The 22,114-nt window shown below is 27.6% G+C and overlaps 2 protein-coding genes across 3 annotated transcripts in view; one reads left to right on the forward strand and one right to left on the reverse strand.

The window, feature by feature from the left end:
* LOC142329900 (uncharacterized) overlaps positions 1 to 14,575 on the forward strand; it is a 37,971-nt gene extending 23,396 nt beyond the window's left edge. Inside the window, exon 4 of one of the 2 annotated variants that reach the window (XM_075374825.1) lies at positions 14,432 to 14,575. The gene's annotated coding sequence lies outside the window, so the exon portion shown is untranslated. Of the gene's footprint in view, positions 1 to 1,878; positions 2,512 to 14,431 lie in introns of those variants that run through there. The other variant, XM_075374824.1, reaches the window with a different exon arrangement.
* LOC142329902 (glycine receptor subunit alpha-2-like) overlaps positions 13,493 to 22,114 on the reverse strand; it is a 255,859-nt gene continuing 247,237 nt past the window's right edge. The window contains exons 6-9 of the mRNA XM_075374826.1: positions 21,672 to 21,863; positions 19,062 to 19,130; positions 16,363 to 16,505; positions 13,493 to 13,657 (exon numbers count right to left, since the gene is read on the reverse strand). Of these exons, the coding sequence (XP_075230941.1) occupies positions 13,517 to 13,657; positions 16,363 to 16,505; positions 19,062 to 19,130; positions 21,672 to 21,863 (545 nt within the window). The 3' untranslated portion in view covers positions 13,493 to 13,516. The remainder of the gene's footprint in view (positions 13,658 to 16,362; positions 16,506 to 19,061; positions 19,131 to 21,671; positions 21,864 to 22,114) is intronic.

Genomic DNA, 22,114 nt, shown 5'->3' on the forward strand with positions numbered 1-22,114 from the left:
TTATACATATGCATTTTTGTAATGTAAGCCCAATTTAAAATAAATATTAACAGTTTAAGTTGCAATAAAACTACCATTTCTATTTTTATTTGAAAGCAAAATAATATTAATTAAAATTTTCTATCAAAATACAAAATAAAAGGAATCTGAAGTTAAAAGAAAAACTACTTTATGAAACAGTATTTTTATTTAGAGATATTTACCCTTTTATAATAAATCAATCAATACACATATTTATTAGGAAAAAAATTGTTTAATTTTTTTTAGTACTGTCTAAATAATGACATGGGATAATTCTTTGCTAAGGCATCTTAGTACAACACTATTTCCATATCATAAATATGCTCAAAGCAGAAGTACCTTCAACTGTTTCTCCAGGAATATTTTAACTTATGTGATTTTTACCTTCAAAATTCCATTTGCATTTCTTACAAAGACTTGAGCCAAGAAATTTCCAACTTAAAAGCTACAGCTTTTCTTTATCTCAGAAATTTTGTTATATTTTCCCTATTTATACACAATTGTATTTATTGAATCATTTTGTCTTGTAAAGTGTGATACATAATAGTTGTGTTCTAATAATCTTGTACTGTAATAATAATCCATATTACATTAGCAAGTTAAGTTAAGGGATAGAGTTCATTATCTATAAATAGTACTCCATCAACTATATTACACCCATATTTTGTCTTATTTTAATACCAACTTCATGATGGAGTGGTAGCAACTAGCTTTTTTCTGGATCAGTTCAAAGCTGATCAAACGTGGAATTTTTCATATACAAAAGAATCTTATCATTAAAAAATTTGAACTGTATATTAGTTTGTAGTTTCTGGTGGAAATAATAATGATGGAATTATTTCCACCAGAAACTACAGTTATATTTAACAGTTACTTGATGTTAGTCAGTTTTGGAGTTGAATTAGGTAAACGCCTAATAATCATGTCACTTGAACAGTGATTCAGAGTTTGAGTCCGCTAAACCAGATTTTGTCCCAATTATTTAGAACCAGAAATTGGCTGAATCAATTCCATAATGTAAACTGATGAGTAATTTTTATGTTAAATTATTAGGATCCTACTGGTTTTTTCCCAAGTGAATTTCTAAGTTGTTCACGTAAAGTAGTTTACATTATATAGAGCAAATTCAATGTATAATCTTGTGAAACTCATTTTTTCCTCATCATTTCATCAACTGGCAAGTTAGATAATACTAAAATTGGTCCTTTTATTCTGGATAAACAGTTTATGAACTGAAGGTAACTTTAAATCAGGCTTGTTGCTCCTGCCTTGTCACTCTTATTATTAAAGAAAGTTCAGCTTCACAAGTATCTCAATGCTGGGTGCTCATAGTAAAGCAGAAAATTTCAGGAATGTTGCCAACAGCGCAGAATACATTTACATACATTTTTTCTTGTCAGCCAGAATTTCCAAGTGGGCCTACTGCTAAACAGGTATTCTCATTTTCTGTTTAGCCTCTGGAACCCCATTGTAAGGTATTATTTCAAAGGATAAATGAGAATAATATGTATCAATGTAAATGAAGTGTAGTCTTGTACAGTCGCAGGTCAACCATTCCTGAGATGTGTGGTTAACTGAAACCTAACCACCAAAGAACACTAGTATCCACATCTAGTATTCAGTCCATATAAAAGTACTGCCTTTACTAGGATTTAAACCTTAGAACTCTTGACTTTGAAATCAGCTGATTTGTGATGACGAGTTCATCACTAGACCAACCTGGTGGGTGCTAACTAGGTATAGTATGTCACAAAATTGATATATTTTTGTAAAAATGATGTCAGACCTATTTTTAACACCCTGTTATTTTTTCTTTGTTAGAATATTTTTTAATGCTGTAGTTTTTTCTTCTTTCAGGATATAAATTGATGGATTCTTTCATTTATTTTGGCTGGTTCTGTTTAAAAAAAATAAATATTGAATACTCTATCACATCAAATGGAACTTTAATAGCTATTAATTGTGAAATTAAGATTAGAATTTTTATACCTTTGTGGTGGAAATAATGAGAAAATTCTCAATTCAACCGGTTGTTTTTTCAGCCTTATTCCAGCAATGGAGCTATTTTAATGATTTTTTATTTTTTTTATACTTCATGCAGAATTATGTAAATAATGGAACTGCCTAAGTTCTTTAGAGTCCTGTTAAATTTGTTTTCCAATTAACTGTAATGAAGAGTTTTTAAACAATAAATAAATTTGTTTTCATTGATTTTTTAAACTATTGAAATATACTGCACTGTTGTTCTGATATTCTAGGTTTTTTCACAAATAAATTAATTAGTAAACGTTTAATAATTTTATATTTTAATTAAAAAATAATACGTATTCATACTTCAAGATTTCAGAGAGCCTCAGCTCACATTTAGTAACAGACTTAAATCATTTCTCTATATACTTTTTATTTACATCCATGTTTCTTGCTTTTACAGTTTTTTCAAATTATTTATTTTCATATGTTTTAAGTAGACCTATCATTTTTTTAAGTAAAAGTTGTACTACAAAATGTAAAATAAAATAAGTCTAAAAAATAATACTGTTTCAATTCTTGATAAAACCTCAACATTTTCACATTAGTGCTAAGCAGGAATAAGTAAGACATTGATAATTTTTTTAATTTGGTGTAGTCCTAATTTTAAAAAAAATGGAGACAGTTATATTTTTTAAGATAACTTTTTAAAATTTACTTGATGTATTAATTTTTATTTTTCACTTTTATAATATTATTTATGTGAAGGGAAACCGTCTTAACTGAAATGTTAATTCTGATGGGAAGCATGAATAAATTTACAAAAATATGCAGACCACTAAAGCTATGCTGCAAGAAAGAAAATTTGGTAATCAGTCAAAAAATGGGATGTGGTTTTTTTTTTACATTTCTCGATGTTTCATGACGAACTTAAAAAAAAAGTAAAAAAGTGGGAGGTATTGTTTGTACATATATATGTATTTATGTTTGCATGTTTGAAACTTGATAATGTTTGACTGGATTAATCGATTTTATGAAAATTTTACACAAAGATTAGTGTACAGGAGACAATTTGTTGGTAAAATTTTGAGGTCAGTATCTTGAGAGGATATCTGGATACTTTGGATTTAATTCCTATATAGATATTTGTTACAATAATTGTCTTATTTATTTATTTACTTAAGAATTGATAATTGCCATGTGAAACCATGTTGTGGTTGACATCCTGTTGTGTGTGAGATTCAGCTATTTCTCAAATGACCAGGTGTAACACAACATTGTGCTTCTGCTGGATCCCCAGCCATATTGGGATTTCAGGCCATGAGTGTGCTGAAAGTGTGACAAAGGAGGCTTGTTTCCTGCCTCCTTTCACTAATCTCATTACTTCAAACGATCTTGTCTGTTTCCTGAAGATAGTGGTTCATGATGAGTGGCAAAGTGACTGAAATGTTGCCTATAAACTTCGCCCGATTAAGAACACTATATTAACTTGGTCTTGCAGAAATAACTGTCAAGAGCTTATTATTATCTGCCATTTAGGAATAGGGCACACTGGGCTCGCTCATCGTTATCTGATGTCGCAAATGAATCCACCCCTTTGTGCTCCCTGTGACTGCATCACATCCTTTTGGATTGTATATATTTTTAGGATATATATACTTTTTTTTTTTTAGGTAGTGTTAAAGCTTAGACATTGTGTTGCAAATTTAACCTAGGACCTAATGTACAAACCATTTTATTAATGAAAAACATTTTATTGTCCCCTAACTGTAAAACTATTTCATTAACTGTAAAACTAAAGACAGTAACAACTGTCTTTAGTTTTACAGTTTCTTAGGGCTGGGTTTACATTCAAGTATTTAAATTACTGTAGTGAGTCAACTATTCATGCCAGTTGCCGTAAACCAGATGGTTATTATATTACTCTGAAGATACATAATACGATATATCTTTGTTTATTACAAGAAATATATTATGTTCAAGCAATAATAACACAAAAGCATTTTTTGCTCAGGAAAAACCAAAAAAAAAAATTGAATACTTATTACAAAGAAACACAGTATAATACTTCACCCTTGGAAAAATTAATTCAGTTAACTCCATCAAATTAATAAGGTAATTCAACCATTATCTTACAACCTTTTATAAAATTGTCTTACTTTTTTTTGAAGTAATGGGCTAGAAATCTGAGTGCTTTTTTTATTTTTGCTACAAACCATGCAACGAGGTTCCAGTTGTGTTTTTTTTAAGAAACCATGTATTCATATTATTCTCATTTGTAATTCATCCCTATTCATTTAACAGTTCACTGTGTTTTCATAGTTTTAACATTTATTATTATACTGACGTTTTTACTATGAAAATTTATTTGCAATACAACTCTACTTAATATTTAAACATAACCCAAAACAGGAATATAACCCTTTCTGCTGATAATGGGAACAACACTTGAATGAAATAGAATAAAAAACATTACCAAACAGCAGTCAGTGTCCTCTTTGGAAGATATGATTTTATTTACTTATAATGTACTCTAGGTCTACTTCAATTTATCTATCAGTATAATCTTATTCTATTTCACAGAAACTATAAAGTTTGTTTTTTTTTCAGTACCGATTCAGATAGTGTTAATTTTGGATAATAGCAGTTTTGTATTTTCATTACATTTTATGCCTAAAGGAGTTTTCCTTATGCATAGAATCCAGTAATTGTTTCAACTTTCTTGTCAAACACACTACAGTGTATAAGTTTTTTTTTTTATAAGAACAATAAACATATTTCATTGTAGTATTGCATTTACAGACCTGATTATTATAATAATTGATCTACATTGGATGTAGTAGTTTAATATTCATTAAACACTAGTTGTTCACAAAAATAACATCTGTTTGCAAGAATTAGAAGGATCTTATAACAAGCTACAAAGAAAAGTGAGAAGTGAAGTGGTTCCATGTTACCTTCTTCACTGAGCAGAATATATATTGTATATATTCAGTATGCAAGTGCTCCAAAATGTAAATGATATCCAGCCCTACATGTGACACATTCTGTTTCACTGCAGTGACTGGCTTTATAATGAACATCATAAGTCTCAGAGAAAGCAACTTTGACTAGAGCTAATTGTAAATCAGATGATCTACATATTACAAAATTGTAGAAAATACTAGTAGATAATATAAAGTAGATTAATGTTTACCATTTTACAAGAAACTGCATTTTGTAATATATTACTTGTGTTCAGTGGGAGAAATATAAAAATAATACCTACTAAGTGATAGTAAATCTAATTTTATAATTAAATCCCTTTGATGCATTACCTGTTATAATTTTTTTTTTAAATTTGCGTTTTATCTCTGAAACAATAACATTTATTAAAATTTAAAACATATTTTGTACTAAAATATCTATTCAGTGACTTCATCACTTTTTCTTTATGATGTATTTTTAACACTTCACAATGTGTTTGAATATTTTTTACTAAGAGATCATCAGTCACAATTGTAGTTTTTGTTTTTTCACATACACACATACCGTACCACCATAAAAAGTAACCTAATATACATATTTGTTCTAATGGAAGAATATTACATCATTTACTAGCCATTATCAAACTTTTTTGTAATGTTGGCTTCTTTGTTATTGATAATTATTAGGTTTGAATTTTTTCAGAGTTTGACGCTTGCAGGAGAATGAATATAAAATTTTTAAAAAGTATTTTTCACTTCTATACATTTTACTTCCATCAAGACATATTTGTCTGTTATCCAAATGATATTTAAGACATAAGAAATGTTTAGGTCATTCTCTCATAATCCTTCAATTAAAGTATTTAATTTTTGTATTAAGCTTTCCTTTCATATTGTAATAAAAAAATATTATGCTTTCTAAATTCTTCATCAATGAATAGATTATTATGCTTTGTAGAGGAAAATATGACTGACCTAATCTGACTATTTCCCAATCTGATAAAAAAGAAGCAGTTTATTTAAACTTAAAAATTGAAGAACTGACTGTGTTACTCGTTTGAGAAGGGATTGTTTAGCATTTTTTTATTTATTCTTTCCCAACCAAGTTACTGGTATTTTTAGCAAATGCCATTTGTTAATTGGTATCGAATATTAGTTTGAGGATAAAAAATGTCAATGGTGAATTGTAATGTGAGCTATATAAGGAATCAGGTTGATTCTGCTGTATACTTAGATATTGTCGGTAAAAGAAAATGTTTTGCGTAAATTTTTAAAAGTTTCTACTTTTTAAAATATTTCAGTTAAAGAACACATTTTTACTCTGATGATTTATTTCTAAGGAAGTAATCCTCTTAATTTTTTTTTAAATTTAATAATTTTTTCCAAATTATATATACAAATTAATGTAAAAAATTCGCTAATATTTTGTAACTTATCTCTTCCTACTTTTTGGATAGGGTTTTTGAGAATCACATTTGGTGTTGCTTATTATACAATCAGAGAAGTATTCTAATGTATGTATGATGTGGCAACTTCAATTATTATCTCTAGTCCAAATCTAACATTGGCATACCCTTAACCTTTACTAGAAAAGAATAATTAAGTGAAGTACAGTAAAAACATTATTTTAAATTTAATTTGTTCTTTTGGCACTTGAGACAAAATTTTTTCTTGAATGACCAAATTAGTAAAGTTTGTTATTTAAATCTTATCTTAATTTTTTGTTAAAAAAAAATTGCATTATTTTACTCTGTACCAATTTCTGTAATGTAATGTAAAAGTTATAACTGAATTTTCAATGTGGGTTGTATATTCTAATCTTCGTTTTCCTTTACCAGAGGAAAATGTAGAGACATTTCCTTCTAGGAACACATTTATTTATTAACTGTGGATGTATAGATCCTTAAAGGATCTAGATTCTGTCACAAACTTAGATATTCTTCAATTTATGTTAAAACTGCTTCATTTCTTTCTTTATCAGCCTATCTATTTTTCAAAATTGGTAGGCTTCAGGATTAAAATAATTCCTAAATCTATGATCATTACTAGCCAATTTCTTTTCTGAACGAGAGTTTTTCTGGCTTAGGACAGTCTGCTTTTTGAGACCTACTTTGTGTTATCAATCTTCCTTTGTACAAAAATAAGAAGAGTTCTGCAACTCTAATATATTGTTTTTCTTAAATTTATTTAACTTCACATTATCCTCATTTCTATCATGTTTCAGTATCTTTGTTTTTCTCTTGTGTACTTTCAAATTGAATTTTGCCCCCAGCAATGAATCCATACCATACATTTCGTAATTGATTCCTAATTTTTATCCAAAATAATTTGAATTTTTATTTCAACATCCTTTGACTGTTACCTCACTCTCAAAATTTACTTTTTCTTCCTTTATGGATTGTTCTACATATAAAATAAAAAGTAAAGAGAATAGGTTTATCCTTTGTCTTACTTTTGTATCTCACCTTGCTTTTCCTCATTTTTTGTATAAATTAAACACTTCTTTATATTTTAATCCTTTTTTCCTTAAAACTTAAACTGGATCAATTCATTTTCCCCTTCCCTACCTTTTGACTCTGAATATAGTTTTTGATGCTGAGAATGTTGTACTGAACTGATTATAGTGATGGTTATTATATATAATAGATAGGGATTTATCATTATTATTTGGTATTGTTAGGTTTGTTTTGTTTGTAATTCAACAAGTAATAATCTTTTAAGTAGGAACACAGTAAGTAGATTAAGCATAAGTAAGTAGATTAAGTAGATAATATATTTAGCTGAAGTTTTGAATAGGTTTTTCATTCACTTTCATTTCTTTGAATCAATTCATTTCAGATCTAATTCAGTAACACTGTTGTAAATACTGAAATTTATTTATTATTAGTCTCCATTACGAAACCTCTAATTAATCCCATTTTCTTTTTCACTTAATCCTTTTTTTCTCGTAGGAGAACACTTATAATATTCTGCCAAAATCACATTTATAAAGATGCTCATCTTGAGAAAAACAAAGTTAAAATTATTTATTTTTGCACATTAATAAAATAATAATCAAAGTTAAAATAAAAAGAAAAATTGTAAAAAATAATTATACTTACATTATAACACAAACTTGTTTTCTCAGCAGATCATGATGAACCAAATGAAAGTCCCACAGATTAATCATTCACTTGTGTACGATGTATGAAAATGAAGGTACGAAAGGTTTAGGCCAGTAAATCAGCATTCTCAAAAAAATGTATAGAGAAATAAAAAGTTTTCTCTATATACCAACATGTGTGTGCATGCAGTCATGCTTGTATTGGAGATTAAAACATCTAGTTACTCAGGAATTTAATATTGATACAGTGTTATTGAATGTAATATTTATGATCATGCTTATTAAAATTAAAATAAGTTGTGGGGCAGTTAGGTATCATGTTGTAGCCCTAAAAAATTTAACTACAAAATGTAATAGTAAACATGTTTTAATCTTTTAAAAGTACAAAATTAATTTGCAGATTATTTACTAAAATCGTTAAAAAAATGGATCAAGACTCGTTTTTATTGGTAAGGTTAACACTGAAGGCTTAAAAGGAAATTACTATTAATTTTATATTATAATGATTTTTCATTTAGAAATATATCTTGTTAACCAAAATCGAAGCTTATTATATTATCCTCATGATCATTAATAATGAAAAAACTTTACTTGATTGAGTTGTTAATTCACTTTATACTTTAGCGTAACAGTTTTGGTGTACCAACATTTCCCAAATGTATTTTTTTGTACCTATTAAAAATACCACTTTAAAAATTCTGCAGAAGATATTACATTAAATATTTACTTTTTTGTGTGATACAATCTCTACCTTAGGTATCTTACTAGCAAATAAAACTTAAATACACCCAGAAAATGAGTAACTTCTGCAATTTATTTTAGAATTCAAGGAAAACCTTGCAGTACCCAGTAAGTTAAAACAAATCACACTGTGACAGTAAATAAATTTTTTATCCTGATTGGTTCATAATAGTACAAAATCCATTATATGCATCATGCTAGGAATGGGTAGATTTACTACTATGTGGATAATCAGCGCGTTTACCTGATTGATCTACATTCATAATTATAAACTCATTTTGTAAATATATTTTACAAAGTTACCATTTTGTAAATATCAATCTGCATGATTCATAGTTCTGACACCAAACAATCATCTGATAGCCCATTTTTGTATCTTGAAAACTTGTTCTAAATTTTTGATAGAGTAGCAAGAGGTATTATTATACTTGTGACAGGACATACATGAACATAATAAATATTTAATATGATGAAAAGTTGGTTCATTAAGTTACCAAATTGTAAAATACTTTGAAATGTGATAAAATTTTATAAAAAAATCAAGGCTGAAGTTATAAAATGTAATTTACAACAGTGATCCTTGCAAACATTTTCTAGATGTGAGATTGCAGTTATAGTTCCTGTGTGTTTACTTTTCAGCAGAAGGATTTAACTAATTTATTTTATTTTTAAAAGAACCAATTTTTATTTTCTCGTACAAAGTAAAGGAAAGTATATTGTGATCATTAAAAATTTCGGTTTTCAGATTTCAACAGAAATATCCATGTTGAATAGTTTTGGCTTGATGTATTAGATGTAGAATGTTGAAATTTTGGATTTAGGACTCTTGTTAACTTCTGGTTGTGGCACCTCCCCTTTTGATTGCAATCGACTGAACCAAAAGTGTTCAAAAAAATCCAAAACTATTTGGATTTTCAACTTTTTCTTAACTGCAGTAATAAGCCCTCATTGAGAGCTTTTCAATGATGTAAAGTGGTACTTATTTTCATTAGTTCCAGAGTTGTAACCAAATAAAATTTTAATTAATAAAATATTTGGATCTTACAAGGAAAGGGACATCAACTTGAATAAGATTTCATTTCTTTTCTTTTTGTTAACTTTTTTTTTAATTTAAATATATTGATTTATTAATAATTATTAACCTGTTCTTGTAAGAACACTTTTACAACAAATAACAATTATGGAAAAAATCATAAGTTATTAGTGAAATAGAATTTTATATACTTTTAAAAATATGTACATGTAATTTAATAGGTATTATTACATGTGTATTTGTAATAGATTTGTTGAAACATCTCATTATTTTTGGATTTTCTAGTTTAATTTTATTTAATTATTCTGGAATTTCTGTTTAACCTTATCTACATTAAAGTTAACAACAGAGTGACTGAAAAATAGACCTCACAAAAACAAATATACACTGAGGCATACATCCCCGATCTTTAATAAAGTGCAAAAAATTCTTATCTTAGTTCATTACTCTTCTGATATTGTCGGACAGTATTCTTCCTAAGTTGGAGTTGATCATTTAATCGTTCTTTGGTTTGACATAATTCTTCTGATTTTAATTTGTGTACATGTTCTCAAGTTTTAAAATTTTCTCTCTTCTATTCATCTTACTCTCTTAATTCTTTCTTTGTTCTTAATGTTTTCTTCCTATTTATATTTATAATTTTCTAATCTTTTTATTCTTTCTTTGGTTTTAACATTTTCTCTCGCTTTATATTTATCATCTTCTCTTAATTGTTTTATTCTTCCCTTGTTCTTAGCATTTTCTTCACATTCATCTTCGTGTGGATTTAAAAAAATATATATTTCTTCATATTATCTTTTTTTTTCCTGTGTGATTGTTTCTTTTTCATTTTTAATTATTCACCAAATAATGAAAATTGAATATTTTACACCGAAATGTGAAAATTAACATTTGTAACCAGTATACAGGAGTTCACTAAACAGAATAGTTTAATTATTATTAACTTTTATTTATATGACACACCAGAAATCTGAAAATTTTGTTTCAGACTCAGGAAGATACGAATAATACCGATCTAGTAATACGAGTAAAAAAGAGACTTTTACTCCTAATATTTCATGTAAGATAGCTAGATTAATAATTGTACAAATATTTGTAGTTAATAAAAACTAATATTTTAGCAATTGTGTAACTGTCCACTTTATTAAAGAGATGGAGGATCATATCTCACTTTCAAATAAAATAAGTTTAAGTGAACTGCAGCAAAAAATGTGTATATATAAAAATTTAATAGGCATACAAGGAAGTCATGCGATATCGAAATTTGATTTTTTTTATGTAGGATAGGTGTAAATTGTAGTTCAAAAATGGTTCCCTCCATATCTAATTTTTTATAATTATATATTATGTGATTTCAGTTTATTTAAATAAAAATTAATTTAATTAGATTGAACATTTTTAAAATTATCAAAATGTTCACTGAAAAACTTGGGTTTGATTTGATCCCTTGCTCCACAACAGCTATCTCATGTAATATTTTAATAACAGCACAACTTGAAAAACAGATAAAATGTTATAAATGATAAAAAATTGAAAAGAATTTAAAATTATTTAGTAAGTTCTCATACAACTCCTTATTCTTTGGGACTTAAAATTCTATTTATTGCAATAAATATATACTTGGTGCAATGTTATTTAACAATGCTAAAAAAAATTTACTTCACTAAAAAGAAATGTGGGTACTGTGAATGCCCCCTTGTCCGATAGGTTGAAAAATAAGCCAAACCTGATGTGTATGTATGTATATGTGTGTGTGTGTGTGTGTGTGTGTGTGTGTGTGTGTGTGTGTGTGTGTGTGTGTGTGTGTGTGTGTGTGTGTGTGTGTGTGTGTGTACATATATAAGAGAGAGAGAGAGAGAATATTTGTGCTAAATATTAACTTTTGTGTCAACAAGTTTTTGAGGTGAGACAAAAATATCCCCCCAACTCTAAATCCAGTCGACTTAAAACATTAGAATTTTAAATAACTTAATACATACTTTCATCATACTAAAGCTCAATTTTCTATGACCACAATACAAAAATTCAAAGTATCAAAAACTACCCCACCCTTTCTAATTTTGTCTGAAATATAATGTCACCAATGCCCCGTTAATAGAAACTTTTATATAAAAATTCCGGCACACATACTACATACATCTTTCGAAAATTTCTATAATTTTTCTTGTTTTTTTTTGGATTCAGAGGACTAGAAACAGTGATAACCAAATTTTTTTTATACTTTCTCTGTGTAGCTATGCTGCTACTACAACAGTAATAAAACTATATTCAGAAAAATAAAAATATTAATTTGAAGCATAAAAGTGAATTAACAACTTAATGTAGTTTCTTCATTGTTGTTTGTAATAATTTAACATTAACTGAAACTAGAAATAACAACTGCATACATAATTTTTACTTTCATTTGTAAAAGAAATTGATGAGGCATCCTGTTAATCAGAAAGTACCTGTGTCTGATATTTTGTAAGTTTTTATTTTAAAATATACATTTTAAATTAAATATATATGTATTACATGAATTAATCAAACATTTTGTACCTTTATATTTTATCACTTTAATATTAACTTAAATATTTAATTAGTAGCAACAGTATATAGTTTGGTTAATAATAATAACTTTTAGAGACAAAGAGTGGTAGAGTTCAAATTTTTCTCGCTCACCAATTAATATATATTACTATTTTTACATCAAAGTAATCGTATTTAATATCTTATGATCAAATAATCAGTTAAGCAATTTATAATTGCCCACCCATTTATATGATATGTACTTTTTACTTCAATGTACCACTTAAGTTGTCCATTACAGTTAGTTCACTGATCTCTTAAGAATTTTTACTGATATAAATCTGTTAGAAGATTGTGTTACTATAGTATGACACATCGTTTCTGTCTTAGTATATTAGTTAGGTAAAAAGTTTGAATACTATGGAAAAAATTCAAATCTCAAATATATTTAAAGAATCTTTTTTTGGATTGTATTACATAATAAAAAATTTGCTTTTTTCTTATCTGAATCTTCATTAATTTGAGCATTGCTTTGTTGTTGTTTATGATGTTTGATGAATGTTAAATGTTTTAGGCATATTTAAAAATTTTTGCCTTGACAGAGGTATATATACTCACAATTGAAAACACTTAAGGAAACACAGTAATGTGTGAAATCAAGCTGTCATTTACATTAAAACAAGTAGTTGCCAATAGTATAGATCTCAATTTGATATAAAATTATTAACATTTATTCTAGTGAGGTTGGGAAAAACATATAATTCTGAATACATTAATAGATTTTCCATGTAGAGTTGTTCAAAGGTATACTCCAGATTTATACCACCATTGTAATTTTTTTTACAGTTTTTTCTCTAATTTTAACATCTGGTAACAAAAAAAAACAAAATTAATTTTTCCAAAGTATTTTGCTTTTACGTTGTTAAATTTAGGGACGGATTTCAATAACAATGTTATGAAAATATTTTTAAATTTCACTCACGGTACTTAAAATTTTATTTTTGCATATTATAAAATTAATATTTTTTCTTTTAGTTTTCAGAAATTATCAAAATGTTCAATCTTGTGACCTTTATTTAGTTTTATATATGGCAATAACTTATAATCGCCTTAAGTAGATGATACTTATTACTTTAGGTCAGATATCTTCCTTTTTCTTTTTTTTTTTGCGATTATTCATTTGAGATAATATGTCCAATATAACACATTAAATAATGCAAATGCGAGAGGAAAGAATAGTCTAGAATATTCATCTATTTTACGTGCTCTAACCATGTTTTTGGATAGTTGCCCCGGCATTACTGTTCCTTTCTTTACCTGAAAGTAATAAGACAAAAAAATGTTATAAAATTAATTTATGTTGTAATATTATATACATACAAAAAAAATACTTTAAAATTGTTTTTAACTACATGAAGTAGATCTTCTGCAAGTACTTTCTGTAGTTTTAATTAATTAGATTTTGTAAATATTTATTTAAAAAATTAAAAATTTTTGTAAATTAAAATTTTTTATAAAAATTCATTTTATTTCGATAAATAAATAAATCTTCTGTTTTGATCATTAGATAAAAACATAAATCTCATAGGAATAGGTAGATATGCTATACTCCATTAATAAAAAAATGGAATATCCCTGAATTTATAAGAATGGTTCAAGAAAAACCTTGATCAAGCAGTATCACAAAATACACAATAATTATAAAATAAAAAGTACATGTGTATGAAGATACTTAACAAAAAAGAACCACTAATAAATCACAACTCAGAAGATATTAGTGAAAATTAAGGTATTTAAATTTATCGCTGATTAATATTGTTTTATTTGTTTGACAATATTTATTTATATTTATCAATGTATAATAAATATTATTAATATTCTTTATTCATTTAAGAAAATCTAAATCACAGTTCAGAAGGTATTAGGGAAAATTATTTGAATTCGTATTTTTAAGCATATTAAATAAAACTACAGGGATTTTAAATGTTTTAAACTATTGTTTTACCATTTACTGCTGATAATTTTTTTTAAATGTATGTTAAATAATTATAGGAGCAAGCTATCTATTATTACCAGTTTTATTTGTTTCAGGAAAGAAGACACTTTACATCGGGAGACAAAAATCAAATGTTCTAATGTAATTTTGGCTAACATGCTTTGTTTTCTAAGTCATCCTAAAAATGCACTAATCTTTCAGAAAGCAGCATTTGCCAGTCTTATTTTGATTCATAAAATTGTAAAATATTATTTTGAATAAAATTTTAAATATTATTTTGTTAATAAAAAAACCAATAATTTTTTTTGCTATAACTGTGATTACTATTAGAAAACTGTAAAATTGTGTATGTACATTGTTATCATACCAAGAATTATGACAGAATTAATAAATTTTCATGTACATTAAAGTAACAGGAGCATTACTTTCCCAATACACTAATATGGGACTAACAAAACGAATCATATCTTGACAAACTTTTTGACCATATATAATTTCAATATGCAAGCTATGAAATGTGAACATAGAAAAGTTAATTTTATTTTCTACAAAAGAATTTTTTAGACCTGGCAATATACTTTCAAATGGTGATACTATAAATCTAGTAGTGCAAACCTTATTACACTTGTATAAATCTTTTGTATAAAATCTTTTTTTACTTTCTACAGTTTCAAATTTCAGGTTTTTATTACTTTAGTTTTAAGGTTTTGCAGAACCAAATACGTATTGACAGTTACCTTTGACTGATAGGGGTATGTTAGTGAGAGGGAGGGAAGTAGATAAATTTCAGTTACCTTTGTCCAAATTAATAAGATTTGTGCATTTAAAATGATTTTAATCTAACTTAAGAATAGACCAGATTTTGTGTTCATTCACAAAGTTTATTTTTTTCTTAGACAAGTAGCTAATGTTTGAACTACTCTGTTCTTTTATTTTATGCCAATTTTTTCGAATTTTCACTGAGCATAAGCAGAAGGAATGTTACTATGTTTTTATGGCCAAATTCTGTTTATGATATCAGGTTACTAGAGAATTCCAGCAGGATATATTGTAAATATACTTTCATTATCCATATATATTTATTTATGCTCCTATATAATGCTCTTTATCCAAATCTCATTATTGCAGATTATCAGGATTTTTATATTTATGTTTTGCAGAACTTCGGACTTCATTTCTTTTGTAATTTTGGACAAATTTTAAGTCATACAGTATTATGAAATCTACATAACAGAATGACTTTAATTTATTAAATTTTAGATTTTTCATACTTACTCATTGTTAAATAAAGGAAAGGAGATTATTCATCCATCGGTTTAAAATTTGTTTAAATTTTAATAAACATGTTAATTAGTGTGTTGCAACTAACAATCATAAATTAATAATAATCATTAAATTAAGTGAGAAGAAATATCCTGTTTTTGACCATGAGAAGAACAATTTCTGTGGTCCATTCATGGAGGACAGTCGCAAAGTAGACTGAAAATGTTTTTAACTAAATTTTTAATGTTTTATTTCAAAATTTGGTTTAGTTTATGAATGCAAAGTTTATATTTTTAAAATAGAAACAGTTATTTGAAATTAATTCTGTCTTCAGAATCTGCAATCTGTGTATCACAGTTTAAAAATATCTTTACTCTTTTAACTGAGTGCCTTCTGTTTTCTTCCTAGTCTCTTATTACTCTCACTTAGACACTGATTTAGATTAATCTCTTCTAGAGCCTCTGACAGTAACCATATTATGCAAATTCAATTCTGTCATACCCATCACTGCTGTCCATCATTATTTGTTAGATTTTCTTTCTCTTCTGTGAAAAACAAAAATTCATTTTTTGTTTTTCAACGCATGACCCTCTTCTGTTCTCTTTATAATTTGTGCTTGTCTCCAGACAACTTTCTCTTTTCATCCCCTGTCTCTTTTCTCTGTTTTTATTTCTTAATTTATCTACCCTAATTAAATTGCATATAAAATAAATAAGAATAAATTGAATTTAAGTAATTACTTGTTTATAATTAAGTTACTGACCAAATTTAATGCTATTGCATTTGATAAGATGTCTTTTCCATTTGATCTTGATTCTGACTTTCCCTGTCGTGTTGTTTCTGGTGCTAATTTTCGCCACATGTAGTTAACAAAAGTAAATTCTAGTAGTGCACAGAATACAAATGCTGAAAAATTAAAATATTATAAAATATAATTAGCTGTTTTACTGAATTATCATTTTCATTGTTTTGTAGTTGAATTGTCAGATTAATTGTTAGTAACACCTGTTTCTGAAACAACATTGATTGACTTTTTTTTATTTGTTGCAATATAAATCGTGCAGTTATACATAAGGCTTAAATTTCTTTTATGTAATCTTTGTAGTTATTTTTTTTCTGTTTATACTATAACAAGAACTGGAAAAAATCTTTGGATAATGAATATTACTGAGGTACATGTACGATGTTCTACATAAACAAATTTTATAAGTAAATTCTTTTGCCTATCACATAGACTTAAGATTAAAAAAAAAAAATAGAAATTATAGGGAAATCAGAAATGTATACATGAAAAATTACATTGTAGTCCTGGACCTAGTTCATAGTTCATCAGTCCCAGATTTTTAATTCGTATTTGCCTTTTTACAGACTCTTTGAAGAAAAGTATGGTGTTATTTTTAGTCACACAGTGGGAGTGGGGGGGATGAAAATGAATTTTCTTTACGTTTTGAGTTAGGAGGAGTACAAAAATATAATTTTCTTAAACTGATACCAGAATTTCTATGTATAAATTTTTTTTTACTTGAAAACCTGCAATTACTAGATTAATTTCATTGAAATTTAGAGATGTTGTATTAGTGTATCTGAAATTGTGTATATGAAAATTTTATTAAAATTGGTTGAGTTGTTCTAGAGTTAAGCTCAATTTAAGGTAGGAAAATCTCAGCAGAACAAGTTAGAAGCCAGGTTTGTTATGATGCTGCAAGTTGGAACATGGAAACGAAATGAAATAACAAAAGATGCAGAACTGTGCAACAATTTTTTATTTTGTATCTGTTTAATATGTATTAAAAGTTTTTCTAACTTTGAGTAAAGAAAAAAAAAAGATATATATATATATATATATATATATAATGTAAAATAATAATAATAATAATTATTATTATTCTAAATAGAATTTAATAATTTTCTACATAAAATTAAATATCAAAAAATATATCTTGTGGGAAATTCCACCAGAGAATCATTAATAGATTCAGTAATATTTTTGATATTACAATTACAATAATGTTTTGTATTTTATTTCTAAAAATAAATAAACTGAAGGAAAAGAAAAATTTTTGAAAAAGGAGTATTAATCTCATACTTAAAAGGAAAATCAAGGAAAACTTAGGTCCAGTTTGAGAGAATTTCATAATTAAAAAATTTAAAGGAATGGTTTTCTGGATTGACCTACCTTTATTTTGGTCAGATATACATGAAGTTTATTTTTTTTTTTTGTAGAAGACTCTCTCTTTTTCTAAGTTAAAGAATTGCATATCTAATTTGTAATGTTGTCAGTCACATTATTTTACTCATATTATTCCTTTTTCCTTATTTTAGCAAATATTTTATACATCATTATGCAGGTTAGTAAATTATATTGACATTAACTATACCATTTGAGTTGAGATCAGGAAACTCTCCTATAATTAGCTGTAGTTCATGATGAATATGGATGTACAGAAGAAATAATACTCAAATGGGCTGTTACAGACTTTTTCTTGGAAAAGATATTTTGTTCATTTACTGTTTACATTAGAACATTCTTTCTCAAAGTAGGCAATACTGCCCCCTTATGGGCGCTAGAGGCCTTCAGGAGGGGTGGTAGAAGGCCACAGAAAATTGTGGGCATTGAGCTGGTCTAGAAAGGCAATGACTGGTTAAAAAAAAGGCAAAAATTATGTTTTCCTAATATTTCAAACTAAACTTTAAAAAAAACCAACTATACAAAATATTAAAGGGACACGTACATTTTAGGATAAAAAATGATTACCCTGGATTATGTTCAATATTCGATTTCTAATAGCATTCCCATTGCTGCAGCTGCAGCAAAGGTGCTAACCAAAAAGAGAAATCGGCTGCATGTTACTGAATGCGGCGACTTACAGCTGTTTTTAAGTAAATACAAGCATGATATTAACAGACTCGTTAAAGCACAGATTCATCCTTCACATTAATGCAAGTGTAATTTTTCAAATGAAAGCTTTATTTTAATTATTGTATTGTATATTAAATATGATATCACTATTGATGTTATATAACTATATAGATACAATTGTAATTTTTTTGAAAGCAATTTTAATAAAAATACTTACAAATATGATTAAATATATGTTTTAATTGCTTTCATTTAAAATGAAAGTTTCAACTCAGAAATAGGATATGCCATATCTAAAAACAATAATTGCAATTGCCGTTTTTAAGTATATCTTAAAAACAGCAATTTCAATTATTATTTTTAACAGATGGTAAGTTTAAAAATTTTGGGGCGCTAAAAAAATGTTTTATTTTCAATATAGGTGGTTGGTGAAAAGGTTTGAGAATCGATGCATTAGGATGTTAATAAAATAGTTATATTTAGAATAGAATTATTATATTCTTCAGTAATATTTTCATTAACTAAACTTAACAATTAACAAACTAAAAAACTGATTATTAAAGTATTATTATTTATTAAATCCAAACTGTCATCTACTCAACCTGTACAAGTTCCCATCCAAACATCAATTGCCTTCACATAGCTCACTTGGGGTAATCCACTTTGAATTCCTGTAAAATAAACAAAATAAATAAATTAGGTGCTTATAAAAGTATGAATCTATATATTTGTTAGTAATAACGATTTGATATATATATATTACTGAAAAACATATTTGAATAAGTGAAAATGATTAAACAAAGTGGCCATTGAGCACAGTTTTTTGTAAATGTCTTTTGAGTGTAATCCTGTATTTCAATAACCGTTTAGCGTATCTCTTTCATTTCTATACTTTTTTTTTTTTTTTTTAACAGATTTGTATTTACTGTATTTTTTTTCATCTGGTCATTATTGACCGCATAAAATTTTATTTCACCTTATTCTACTGTTTTCTCATTTTCCAATATTCCTTAATCATTCCACTGTGCTGTTGCTTTCTTATGACCCTAAATCATAATTTGTGGGTTTTTTTTATTTTGGCTTGGACATTTTCAATTTTTTTTTCCTAAAAATTTCCTACGTTGAATTTCTTTTCTTTTGCATATCTGTGCTAATCTGTATTCTCTTAAATATTTTTTCTGTTTTTAAAGAATTTGACTATTTTTTTTGTCAATCTATGTTTGTTGATTCTTTCCTGTAAAACACTAATCCTTTCTTTGTTAACAAATCAGAAGGTTTTTTGGTCTACTTACGTTTCCTTATCTGTAGCAATTCATATAGTGCTCTCTGAGGTTTAGAGGATTTGTATTCCAGTCATCCTATTGTCACTGCTAATTAAATCGTCACAACACACAGGTGAATTTCTACTGGATCCCTAGCCCTGTGGGAATCCTTGGTAATGAACATAATCATGGATTCTGCTGCTAAAGGTACATGTAGCCAACTGTCTTTCACCACTTGAGTTACACCTAGTGATTTTATTAATTTCCTTAAACATACACTTCGAAGAAGATGGCAACGCTGCTACATGGATAATAAACCCTGACACATCAAAGATGCAGTGTTACCATGGAACTTCTCATGCAGAAAAATTTGCTGAGAGGAAGTGGTCCTGTGTCGATTATGATTAGGACATTCTGAAGCTACTCACAGATATCTGATGTCAGCAGAAAGCAGACCACTGTACATCCAATGTGACTGCCGCTTGACTGTGCACCACATCCTTGTGGTCTATGCGGCCTTACATCATAAATTTAAATTTCCAAGGGACATACAGTGCATCCTAGGAAATGATAAGAATATACTAGACTGGATATTGTTACTTCTAAGAAGAATTTATATAAGATTTAACTCTTCATCAATTTTTATAATATTTTGTTATTCACGATTCCAATTTTATTCCTATTATTATCTTAGTTTTCATCATAGTTTTAACCGTATTTTACTATATCTTGATATTCAAGAAGGAGCCTTTTGTTATTATTTTAAACTGGCGATGATAATGGAAAAGCATTTTTCACCCCCTCCACAAAAAAAAAGAAAGAAGTTTTTCCTACAGGTTTTGTTGAATTATGCGGGTTCTAAATGTTTTTCCAAAAATTCTTCTTTCTACTTTTTTACTTTTCTTTAATGCTTAGATTTACACATTTGGATGCATGAAGATTTTCATGTCTAATTAATGTGTTATAACATCATATTTTTGTATTTGTGGAAAGATTTTTTTGTTGTAAATTCCTTTAGATATTCTGTACGCTTTCTCAATTTTCCTATTCTTTCATACTTTGTTCATGACCATTTAGGCTTCAGAAAGGTTTGTGCATGTTGGGTGCCATGCATCTTAACAGAACGTCACAAAAAAAAAACAAACGGGATCTGCTTTGGAATTTTTGATGCGCTACACAGAAAAAGGTGATGAGTTCCTTAATTCAATTGTTACCGTTGATGAAACATGTATTTCATATTACATGCCAGAGAGAAAACGGCAGTCAAGTAAATGGTGTAATCCTCAATCATCAAACAAACCAGTAAAGGTCAAGCCATTTGGACACAAACTGATTGTCACAGTCTTTTGGGATCAGTTTGGCATACTGCTGACCGATTTCATGCCACGTGGAATGACTATAAATGCAGAAGCCTACTGCAAAACTCTACGTAAGTTACGGCGTGCCATTCAAAATTGGCGACGTGGGTGGCTGATTGACAGCATCTTCCTGATGCACGGTAATGAATGTCCACATGTTGCAGGTCCAACACGTGATTTACTGAGAACATTTGGATGGGAAATTTACGATCACCCACCATATAGTCCAGACTTAGCTCTTTCTGATTACCATTTGTTGGGGAAAATGGTAATCAGAAAGAAAGAATTTTTGAGTGGCAAGTAATTCATGGGTGACGATGAACTTAATCAGTAGCTAAGTGGACGGGTGGCAATACGACGAGGTATATTGAAGCTGGTATATCGCTAATGTCTTAATTCATGTGGCGATTATATAGAGAAGTAGTATAAGGTATATAGTTAAGAGAAATAAAAAATGTATATGAAGTTTTCAGAATAAATTTTTTACATAGAAACGGTCTTTATTTTAGAGATAACCTCTTGTAGAAAACTAGTTTACTAAAATTAAATCGCTGAATTTGTGTAAGCGTTTAATTTTAATGTTATAGCATACCTGAACTTTGTGAAGAAACAGCAAGTAGTGTTGTAACTCCGAGTGTAGTTCTACCTGGTACAGAGTCTACATCCATCCAAAATGAAACCCACGATATAACTACAATCAGTATTGTTGGCAGATAACTTTGTACCAAATGAAATCCAACAGAGCGACTCAAATAAAATTCTGCCACCAAACAGCTGTAGTTACCTGTTAGTTGAATAATATTTTTTTATTATTCATATAAAATTTTCATTATGAATATACTCATAAGTTTATTAATCCTTTTTATGATATTTTCAGGATTTATCAGGAATGTAAGCAATCTCTTTAGATCATCAAAACTGAAACTTTTCTTAATAATTATCTAATTTAAGTAGTAATTTTGAAAATGAAAAACCTTCCTCGGGTATGCTAAACAAAGAGTCTATTTGTTGTGTATCCTTTGTTAAATAAAGCAA

This window comes from Lycorma delicatula, chromosome 9 (assembly GCF_047948215.1).
Source record: "Lycorma delicatula isolate Av1 chromosome 9, ASM4794821v1, whole genome shotgun sequence".
NCBI lineage: Eukaryota > Metazoa > Arthropoda > Insecta > Hemiptera > Fulgoridae > Lycorma > Lycorma delicatula.